An 11,849-nucleotide genomic window follows, 5' to 3' on the forward strand; every position below is an offset into this window, starting at 1 on the left:
TAGCTGTGGACTTTTTCTCAGCTTCTGGCAGTGGTGATGTACTTTCATTTTGGCTTTTTGGGAGAGGTTGGAGGAAGAAGTAGAAAGTTTGGGGGCAAGCTATGGGAGGCACAGCAGAATGATCCTGGTACCTGGATTATATACCTAGCTGGGTAAAGCAGCAAGTGTTCCCCAACTGAGGTTGTGGCTGGTCCCACATAATCTCTGAAGCAACCCACAGGAGACCATACCAGTTGCCAGCACTCAGTGGGGAGCAGTGGATGGAAGGTTCTTGTTCTGCAAGAACCAGTCCTAAGGCCGATGTCAGCATATTGGCCTCCCCACCCACTCTTGTCTGCTGAACTTCACTTACTTCTTCCAAAAGCAGCTCTACCTCACACCAGTACTTCTGTGCTGACATGGGCTGATGCTACCCCACTGGGAGTAGGAGGAGGGCATGGTCCTATATTCATTTAGCACAAGCATGGTTGCATATGGAAATGAGTTTTCTTTGGAGAGGCAGGGCACCTGCTCTCAGTTTTATCTGATGCAAATTAATTGAGGGGTTTTGGACTAATCCTTTGGTGAAACCAAGCTTCCAAGCTCATCTGCAAATTGGTTTAATTTTGCTCACAGGTTCCCCAGGTTTGAGGTTGAGACGCGTGTAGTGTAAATTCCACGAGATCCCACCATGGTGTATTTTCTCTTGTGTAGCTTTCCTGGTGGTTCACTTAGGAGAAGCACTAACTATTTCACAACACAATAAAATGGGTTTTCTGCATGTTAAACCAAACGCTGTGAGTGTAAACCTGTGAGCATACTGAGTTAAGCTGTCTTGTATGTTAAACACGTTTCTTGCTTCATTGGTAGTGTTAGAACAGAAGACCATCTCTTTGAATGGTTTAAATATCTCTTGCGTCCAAAAGGGAGATTGCAGATATTTGAAGTCTGGAGTTATTTAGAGAAAATAAAATTAAGCTTTTCCTAGACATTTCTCCGTTAGAGGCTGTCTGATATAAAAGGGAAATAGAGAGAATGCATCAAGTAAAAATAATACATATGTATGTGTGTTTGTATGTGTCATTCTTGGTTTCCTCCAGACAGCACACTGGGGATAGGTAATTCTACTTTACTAATTTGGCCTTAGAGGATCTAGTATGACTTTGAAACCAGGAGCATTTCTGTTGTTTCTGTGGTCAGGCACAGAAACAAACCCGTGAACGTACTGTTGCTGTGGCAGATATATCTGTATTTCAAAAAGCATTTTCCTTTGGCTACATCTGAGGAAAACTAGCAAAAACTAGCATCCTGGTGAGAAAGTGTTTGGCCTGGAAAAAAGGTATTTTTTAGCCTTCTGATCTGTTCCTCTGATTTCTCATGCCTTAGTGCAGCCCACACAATACAGAGGCAGACTGGTGGTCAGGTGAGACAGAGGAGAGCTTTTGTTCCTGTGCAAAAGGAGGCAACCAGTTCCTGGGCCTCAGGTGACTGTGCATTCAGGCTTTCTAGGTGCATCTATATGGGGTTGGTCACACTGACAAGCCCCATCTCAGCCCTTCAGTCTGTTGCCCTGAACAGTCTCGGAGGAGTTGGAAGAAGTAGGGCACCCAGAGCAAATCAGGGGATTTCAGACCCTGTCCAGAGGAGTTCTGGATATTTTTTTGGTTCCTCTGGGTCAGATCTGATCTCACCTTCCCTGGGTGATTTTTTTGTTGATTTTTAAGAACACTTCCTGCTTATTTTTCTTAGGATGGGTTTCCAAAGGGTAGTGAAGCACTTGCCAAGGGTGAAGGGTGGCTGCAGGCACTGACAGCTGAACACACCAGCTGCCTGCCCTTTGCACTTGCAGATTTCTGAGAATGGAAAACAGTTCTTTTATTTTTGGGGGGGTTCTTTGTTTGTTTGGGTTTGTGGGTTGGTTTTTTTTTTTGGTCTTTTTTGCCATTTCTTATCGCTCTCCAAGTGGGCATATATGGGAAGAACTAAGAACTAGGTCAGGGTGTGCACATATGTGGGGCATTATTTCCTCTTGAGATGATATGGAAGATGAGCTGATTTGAGTGCCGTGATATGTTATTCATTGCCTTTGTCCTCACCTTGGTGTCGGTTTCCTTTCTTCATCAGGAAAATGGGAGCCACTGCCCCAGTGTGAACTGTCTCTAAGGTACAACAAAATAAAGGCCACCTGTCCCACTGCCTCAGACACTTCCTAGTATGGATGGCTTGGTTGAGCAGAACAGCGTGCTAATGCACAGTAAGATCACTGAAGCTGGGAAAAGGAATGGTTTAATTAATACAAGGAACTTAATGGCAGAGAGTGGAGATGGTCTGGTCTCTGTGTACTCGACTCCACAGTACCAGAGTCACCGAGTGGGCAGCCTATCCTCTCCAAGCTGCCTGGAGAATGGCAGGAATGACCCTGTACATCAGCTCCTGGACCCCAACATGCTGCAGCAGACAGTGGAGTCTCACTACCGGCCCAACATCATCCTTTACTCTGAGAATGTGCTGCGCTCGTGGGGTGAGAGCATTAGCTCGGAGTGCTGTGAAACTACCTTCATCGAGGACCGCTCTCCCACCAAAGACAGCCTGGAGTACCCAGACAGCAAGTTCATCGATCTGTCAGCAGATGACATCAAGATTCACACCCTCTCCTATGATGTTGAGGAAGAAGAGGATTTCCAGGAGCTAGAGGTCAGATGTCATTTGGGATATGTGGGGAAGGCTGGGAGGAGGAGGGCATATTTGAGATTAAGCCTCCAAGAGCTGATCTGCAGGGGATCAGCTGCTTTGTAAGCTAGTCTGCATGGGGTCTGCTCTATCACTTTCTCCTCCAACCAGACAGTGAATGATCACTCATCTTTATTTGTTGCATAAAGTCCCAGCTCTGTGGATACCAATGGCAAAATTCCCACTGGCCCTAATGGAGATCAGCATTTGCCTCCTACCTCTGAATGGACTGGTCAGAAACTGAAGAAGACCCATGTCCTTAAACACCGTGTAAGGTCAGGGCTGGGAGCATCTGTCCACCCACATGGAGCTTGTCTTACTCAGCAGGCCAACATCTTCTCTTCCCTTCACCTAACTTGAACTGGGCATAGAGCAGAAGAGCAGAATGTTTTACAACCTGGCTGTAAGACTCAAGTCCTGAAACCTCAAGCTTTACTGGGAGTATTACTTATATTTAAGGCTCAAAATTGCAAAGTCTTTTAGTTCTTTAACATCTTGAGATCACATAAAGAGAAAGTGCAATATATGATTTCCCAAGAGATTACTTTTAATTTGGTGAGAAAATAGGCATTTTGGCAAAAGGTTCACAGGGCAATTACAACCAAGATAAAGCATTCCACCCAACTCACACACCAGCTTAGTAAAATAGAACCCATCAGTTTTAAGTTATCCAAACGAGATTAAGGAAAAAGTAAAGAAAGAAAAGAGATTAAGAGAAGAAACAGGAGTAAAAAGAAAGAAGAAGAGAGAAGGAGTAAAGAAAGAGATTAGAATAAGAGAAAAATAGTTACTGCCGAGAATCCTTCACATGGTGACGGCCACAGAAGAGAGAGAAAAAGGAAGTGGAGACTCTGTGCCCTTGTATTTATATGGTCTGGCCACTCTGGCCACCCCTCCCAGGGTCTGGTTCACTGCCCACTCAGAGCCCTCCAGGCCAGAGTGAGGGGTGGTGCAGGCAATCAGAGGCTCAAGGGGGCATGGTATGGGTGGGCTACCAGGAAGGCCCTTTGATTGACAGATCTGCCATGTGGCTTCCGTGCTGGAGTTGCCATGTTTGACCCTGCCATATGGGCTTCAACCTGGCCTGTTACTGTAAATCCGACAATAAGAAACCTCTAAGACTCAATTTGTGAGCATTAGTGGTCAGGCATTCTTTTACTATCAGCACTGAACACACAGGAGGATCGCTCCTCTAGTCATGTGTGCGTCCCTTCTTGGCTCAGCGTAGCTAATATTTACTCACAGTTTTACATATTCAGTAAATATCTTACATATTCACTACTTCTCTTATGAAGTCCATACATATGTTAATTAGTTCTAAGAAGTTCTTCGGAAGTCCTTATTTGGTCACTAGGGGTCTTCTGGTGGAACCTGAGTGGTCTCTGGTGGTCGTTTGGAGCTTGAACTCTACTTGACCTTGTCCACTGAGCAGCATATTTACAGGTGGTTGTAAAGCACCTTTGTTCAGCATCTCTTATCCAAAACCTGGATACTCATGTTACCGCTGCTTTAACTAAAGCATTCAGAAATTTGCTTATTCTGCAACTACCTTAACAGAAACTTACATTGTAAAGGCCGATAGAACATTACTAAACAATAGAGAATTATTACTCTCACGCCCCTTCCCCCCACATACACAGTTTGTTCTGACCCAGTAAAGAATCCAGTGAGATTTGAATCCAGTCTCTCACACTGGCTCAAACACATAACATTTCTGTCTCTGACTGAACACAGAATCAGCAGTCCTTGGGTTTCAAGCTGCAACGAATCCCATGTCTCTGAAATAAAAGATATTTTTCTGAGGGAGGGAAACACTTCATTAGATCCAAATACAGTGTTTTCTTCTGGATTCCTGTGCTTCCTTAATTGCTCACTGTAAAGTAATGGGGCAGACTATGGAAGAGAGAAGTGTTTTTCCCAGTGTGTGCCAGTAATGCGGTATTCAGTGCCTCCACAGGGAGACAAAAAGTTTTCTCTCTGAGGCATGTGAGGTGTTAGCTCGAATCACACCCTTCTACAGCATTTCAGAATTGACCGTGGGAAGTATAATTTTCTTAATCAAAACAAAATCCCTAGTTGCCATCTTTTTGCCACAGTTTCTCTCGTGCAGTAGTAATACAAGTGACTGCAGCACACGTAATTGCCTAATGGTGTGATTGACACATCTGGCCTGGCATTTAGGCAGTAAAAAAAAAGTCTCCCTCTTCTCAATCCAAATCAACAAGACCTTCCTTCCTTAGCCAGCTGTTGGAGAACAAGCTAAAAAAAGGCTGGGGAAATAAGCAGGATAAGGAAAAATGTTTTTACCAAAAATACTTTTCTTGGTGGGATTTTTAAAGTGTCTTTGCAATATAGAACCCTCAATCTCTTCAAAGTAGTGCTGTAGGAGCTTGATCAGCTTTTCATAAAGAACACTCATGTTTAAAAAACCAGCTGTAGAACTTCCTTCCCTGTCTCAGATCTTAAGAGGAGAAAGGAGACAGTGTTTGCAAATTTTGGTACCATGCTGTGACAGTGTGTGCATCGTTTTCCAGGGCTCCTTCTTCTTTCTGACCTATTTCTCTGGACTGTAGCATTCTGAGATCATACATGTCACTTCTTAAATGGGTGTACTGCATCTGGCATCATGGATTCCCACCCTCACTTAACCCTTTGGGATGTTACTGCTCTAATAAACAGAGAGGTGTATGGACAACCATCCTGACCTACATATACAAAGTGCTGAGAAGAGGAAGACATTCACAAAGTACACACCACCCATGCATCTTCCTTTCTATCAAGGTTTCTTCTCCACTAGGAGAATAGAGCAAGGGAGGAGAAAACAAGGCAAGATTTGGGTTAGCTGAAACCACGTGCATTGCTAGAAGCCTTTGCTTTGAGCCCAGTATACATCTTCATTACTGTGCTACTTGGCCAACCCTGTACAGCACTGTGATTTTCACACTTTTCTGTGAACCAAATCCAAATGATCATCATGCTGCGCTCAGCACAAGGAATCTCAGCATGAGGAGTAACTTCCATTCCAGGAAGGTCCAAATTCTGCAGATGCAGCTGGTCATGCAGAAAGATGGGTAGGAGAGGAGAGATGCATTTGGCAGCACAAGACCAGCAGAAAAGGTGACTGCTGTGTTGTGCTCCTCTGGTTCACATGTGGTATCATTGTGGCCAGATGCATGAGGGCCTCCTGGGCTTGGCTAATACAGAGGTTCTTTAGAGACCCAACTTCATGTGTTGAGACTCCAGGAATGGAATAAAAGTATTTAAGGACAGCAGACACTGAACAGGGGAGTGAACCATGCCAGATGGTTAACTACATAAAAATTTGCTTATATGTCCAAATGAGAAAAACAGCACCTGAATCACACAGCACAAGTGTGTCCCACTAGTAAACTTTTTTTCCGCAGCAATTGCTGAAAAGAAACAAATACTTTTTAAAGTTACTAAGAGACTCAAAGTGGAGTGGAAAGGGTTAATACCAGGACTGAGAGCAGAAGTTAGAAAGGGAGCAATGGGAGACGTGATATAGCAGAGGTGCAAGATTTGCTTCACCAGAGTGAGAGCCTTAAAGGATTTGATTCTACCCTTGAGGATGCAGACATTGCTGCATATCGTGCTGCATTGACTGTCATGCCACAGCTCATCAAGGCATGAGAGCTGCATAGGGTAAGAGCAGTTCAGGGCTCAGTTCTTGTAAGGGTTTTTTATTGTAACATATTTGCTTTGTCACTTCTTTCTGGGAGAAAACTGTAAAAACAGCCCCTTTTTGGCAACACTAATAAATAGGGGAGCTTTGTGCAGAAGAGCTGTTGTCTGTTGAAGACTGAGGGCTACCTCCTGTTCTTCATGTGTCAGTGTGGATTCCCAACTTGGACATCTCAGGAAAATGCCTTCTGGAAGACAGAACAACCATGGCGTTGTGAGTCATTTCTCTTCCCCCATGTCTCCGTGGCACTGCCTGTCTAATAGCAGAGTACCTGCCTAGGGTCTTTCAGGATGGATATTTAGTTTCTTAGAAATGCCAAAAAATTGAACTCATCACTTTGTAGTGACTCCCTCCCTGCAATCTTTTCAGGAGGGACACATGCAGAAAATATTATTGCTAGCCAGACTATTTCTACCAGAATTTTGTTTTTTGAAGAGAGTGGGGCTCTTGATAACCAGAAAGGTTGCTGTTCTCTTGCACAAAACTTTGCAGTAGAGAAAGGTTCTGAAAAACCCAACTGGTTTGAATGACAGTGATTTGGTTTTGGTTTGAAGAGTTGATCCAGATAAGTTGCAGGAGTTGCTGCTCTGTTACCTGTGACCCTCTTCAGGATGAGTGTATCCAGCTCAGCATGTCACTAACAAGTTGCCTAGAAGGAGACTCCTTCTTCCCTTCCCTGAGCCTGGGGACTCCAAAGAACTTGGGAGATGTAGCAGGAGACATTCTAAGGGTCCTACACATTGCTGCAACAATGTGGGCACATTTAACTTACTTATTGGAGTTTTTTTTACTAGGAGTGTTTCTCAGGTCCTGGTGTAATGTTATTCAGTCTGCCTAAGAAAATCATAATTGTCAGGAGGGAAAAACATTTCTGGAGCAGATCTCATTAACATATACAGCCCTGCTTTGCTCCAGCAATTACCAAGCATGAAAGCAGAAGGCTGCACATTCTGTCAGGGCTTTAAACTGCTCTCTTTGGTGCCAGTCTCTGAAATCAAATGATTCCCTATTTAGGTATCTCTGGATCACTTATAAATATCTTATGAGTTCTTTATGGCACAAGTAAATAGATAGATGACTTGTCCAATGTGGCAGCAGTGAAATATGACATGAGTTAAATGCTGAAATACTCTTCTCTTAGAGTTCATGTATAAATGCAGTGCCATCTTTTATCCAGAAACATAATTTGTCATATTACACTCCTATATTACTCCATATTACTGCTAGTTTCCCTTCTAACCCCTAGATAGATGGCTTATTTAGAGAAACCCAAGCTATTCATGGCAACAAATTAAATTATTCATATGTGTCACATAAAAGAATACATCTGCTCTCTCTCTCTCTTAAAACTCTTGCTCTTTTTCCCAGCAATTTCCGAAACAGTCTCTGGAAACAAAATAAGTAGAATGTTCTGGGCAGTAAAAGAAGAAAGGAAATGTAGTGCTTTCAAGCTATACCTTTCTTCTTTTGTTTCCCTGCAAATTGCTGGATTCTGTTGTGAAACTCATCCTTTGGACCTGAGCATGAAAGTGTAGAGATAGAAGGTGGATCCTGTTCCAACCAACCCCTCTTCTCAACATTCCCAAGTACCTCCTGGCCATGTTTTTTCTGCAACATGAAAAGAAGGCCCTTAGGAGATTTATGCCCATCAAGTCCCATGACATGCATGCTTTCTGTCAATGCTTCTAGCTTGCACTTGGTGATCCTGAATTGTGCTGATAACACTTGTGCTGCTATGTCCTCAGCCTTCCCTGGGAGTAGGTATCCAGAAAACATGTTTGAACACCCCCTTGGGAGCTGAGTATGATAGGGTTCCTCTTCCAGAGAGCTCTGCAACATGGGCAAAGACAGGGTCTTGCACCTTGTATTCACGAGTTAATTCACTGGCCATGGTTGCACTCCTGTGAAGTGGGTAAACAGTATTTTTTCCATTCTGTGCCCCGGGAATGGAAGAAAATAGGGCAATAAATGTCCTGCCCAAGCTCACCTAGGGACATGCAGTGGATCTAGGAAGATAATTTTTGGATTTTTTGTCTCATGGCACATGCTCAGAAGAATATGCGGGGTAAAGAAGGGACATGGGGTAAGGGCACAGGAAAATACTGAAGATGTTTTGACTCTTAGACCCATTCAAGTTTGTAGATTGTGTTAGTTTCTTTTGGTTACTCAGATATGTTGTCATGCTGCTCAATGATCTGACGCCACAGGACACACTTTATATCCCTGAGTTCCTTCACAGGAACATTATTACATTATATTCCATTCACAGGAACAGATGACAAGAGTGGTTACACTTCATTTGCATTTGATTTATTTTTCTCCTTTAAAGGAAAAAAGTCTGGATATACTGAGCTCTACCAAGGGATATTAACCTCTATTAGCCAGCTCTAGGTGAAGGGAGCACAGCTGGGAAGTCACCTTCAGCAGTCTCCAAGTGCCCTCCTATGAATCTTGTTAATAGCAGCCAGGTCCCATGGTAATTCTCTTTTTCATCTTCACTTGCCTGAAATTTCAGACTAACCCTCTGCAGTGAGGTCTCTGGGATCCAGCCTGTAAGTGGCAGGAGCTCTGTATGAGCTTTGTGATGTCATTTACAGAAAGTGGAGATGGGGCACACTTCTTTGAGGACTACACCACTAAGGGAGCTGTGTCAACCGTGAAGCAAAAAGAGGACAATTGTGAAGGGCCACCCCACCTGCCTTAGCTTGAGCAGCTTCTCCCTGCTGAAGTGGCTCAGTGAAGAGGAGTATCTCTCTAACCTTCCTTAACAGACAGTCCTGAGACCATCTACTCTGCAGGGACCATGCACTCTGGTTCCCCTGGCAGTAACCTGTGTCTGCAGACTGTGGAGGTCTTCCTCTCCCTGAGGAGGAGTGATGCCTCATGCCACGAAGGACAGCATCAATGAAGTGCATTGAATTCACTGCAGCTTCACCCATTTCAACAGCTAACAGCAGAAACTGCTGAGCGTCACTTCTCTGTAGTGGTTGCTGGCCCACTTGCCAGCCATGAGTGTGTGATGGTAGGCATGTGACTTCCCCATGAATTCTAAGGGTTGTTGGGAAACCCTATCACTCATACAAATATTAGGGATGTTTACTTTATGGTTGTGATTCCTGAGAAAGGATATGATTTAGGGACTATGGCAGCTGGCCTGTTTTAATGTGAATCAGTTTATTGCTGTCTGCAGTAATCCCCTTCCAGTGGCAATGAGCTGGATGCAAGTTACTGAGGAGCTAGGGGCAGACTGGCTGTATGTGTCTAGAAAACGTCACAAGTGAGATGATCAGTATCCAGGGGGACAGGAGGAAGAAAGGGCTTGAACAGCTGCATCCAGGTTTTTTAGCCCCTGATGTGTTTTGGTTTTGCAAAGTTAGATATGAAAAGCTTTCCAAGCAAGGAGAGACCTCTGTGAGCCCATTTTGCAAGGCTGGCTGCTTGACTGATAAGGCAAGTTTTAGACTGGGAGTTGGGGAAACGAGGAGCTGGAGCTGATCAGTTAGTGGATTGTGAATCATTTAAATACTTTTAAAACTGAAGGAGATCAACTGCAAAACTCAAAATGTCAAAAAGGAATAAATAAACAGCAAAATAAATAATATGTTGCTAGGAAAAAGAATCCACGACGGCAACAGGCTTTAGAGACATCACCTCCTAAGTAAGAGATCATCAGTGAGATGCTGCTCAGTGACAAGTGTGTTGAGGCAGAGCAGTGATAAACTACACCTTTGGTGGGACAGTCACCATCCCACATGCTGCCTTTGACGTCTGCTGCATGGAGATGAACTCAGACTGCTTGCGATAGAGCAAAAGGATGCAGTGTGCTGGTCAGAATAGGGCATCATGTTTAACAACATTACTGAGACAGGCATTGTGTGGAGGGAAACAGCACATATTATCTTAGAGCAGCATCATGTGTTGGTCTTTGTCAAAAACAGCCCACTGGACCATCTGGATTTGAGGCAGATCCCATTGGGAAAAATTAGTTTTGGATACAGTGTGTTCATGCTACTGAATTGGTTGCTTTGAATGAAAAAGAACTAATCCCAAAAGGATTGTTTCCTGAATATCCATCAGAGCTTGCTGGCAGCAGACCTTGTTGTCTGACATCTTCAGTGTGCTTAGCGTTTTAATACTGGAAGAGATTATGTGACCATCAACAAGTTGTCTCTGATATGTCACAGGCAGCCCCTGGCAGGTTGTCTGCAGAGCCTCTCTTTGCTCATAATGTCTCAGTTGAGGTAGAGCACATAGCTTTTAGAGGTAGCTAGCCTCGATATAAGAAAGGGCTTTGTGTAATAGAGAATCCATTACAACTGCAGAAAAGTGTTCAACACCAGCTCTTAAAAATCTGCACCATGTGTCTGCTCTTCATCTGCTATGCTTTCGGTCACAGGGTTTCTTTGGCATTTCTGCCAAATGACAGAGGTGTCTCTGATCAGAAATTAACTACTCATGCAGGCCCTTACAGACTGTGATGAAATTACATCTTAAATTTGTCTTGCAAGTGAAGTTGGCTTCTCTCCTTTCTTCCTGTGTAGATGTTTTTCTCTGACCTGACATGTGTACCTTCTGATTCCTGATTTCTCCTACATGCTTGGGAAATGGTGCCCAAGAACTGGACCCACTATATACATGCCCTTAGTACCGCTCTTTTCCTTCCCTCTCTGTGGATCACATTCATTCCTCCTCTGGTGCACTGTAGAGGAGGTTTATTTTCAGCTTGCCCTTGACTGAACACTCTGATCTAAGTGGTCGTTGTTGGGGCTGCTGCTTCATGAAACACAGCCAAAAGTGCACACTCTGCATTCAGGTCTGTGTCCAGAGCCTTGCACTGTGCAAGGTGATTCCTACTCTCAAGCCATGGTCCTTTCAGGAATGGGGTGTCTACATGATTCAGTATCCCATCTTAAATATCCTCTTCTCTGAACTCATTTGGTGAGGAAGCATTATTATTAACAGAAGCAGCTAGTTGAATTTCACAGATTAAAATTTATTGATGTCTCAGCTTCATTCTGTCAGTCTCTGGGGTGGCAACATTTGTGATGATGTTCAAGGATGACTTCTTATGCAGGTTATTTGGGAAGCATCAGAATCAGCCCCCTTGAACACAGAGGTGGAATTTTCCTGTTGAATTGTCTAATACCCAAATTCCAGCTGCTACAAAATCCCACACATTCCAGCATGGACAGATCCCTTTTCCCAACAAAGTTCAGTTCTCCTCTTCATCCTTTGTCACATCCACAGTTCCTGCAGAAATCCAGTTTATGTCCTGCCCACATCACTCATACACAATGCATTTTAGGGCTTCAGAAATATGCACCATTGAAAATCATGCATATATAGGAGGGATGTGACAGGAGATGGAAGGTTCGGGAAGGGAAGGTTCGGGAAGGGAAGGTTCGGGAAGGTTCGGGAAGGGAAGGTTCGGGAAGGG

General features: G+C 43.9%; 1 protein-coding gene across 3 annotated transcripts in view; it reads left to right on the forward strand.

Annotated features, from left to right (window-relative positions):
- Positions 1-11,849, forward strand: part of SYNDIG1 (synapse differentiation inducing 1) — a 75,628-nt gene that overhangs the window by 10,468 nt on the left and 53,311 nt on the right. For all 3 annotated transcript variants that reach the window (XM_017835346.1, XM_017835347.1, XM_017835348.1), the window contains exon 2: positions 2,104-2,673. In XM_017835346.1, the coding sequence (XP_017690835.1) occupies positions 2,194-2,673 (480 nt within the window). In that variant the 5' untranslated portion in view covers positions 2,104-2,193. The remainder of the gene's footprint in view (positions 1-2,103; positions 2,674-11,849) is intronic.

This window comes from Lepidothrix coronata, unplaced genomic scaffold (assembly GCF_001604755.1).
Source record: "Lepidothrix coronata isolate B3197 unplaced genomic scaffold, Lepidothrix_coronata-1.0 Scaffold255, whole genome shotgun sequence".
NCBI lineage: Eukaryota > Metazoa > Chordata > Aves > Passeriformes > Pipridae > Lepidothrix > Lepidothrix coronata.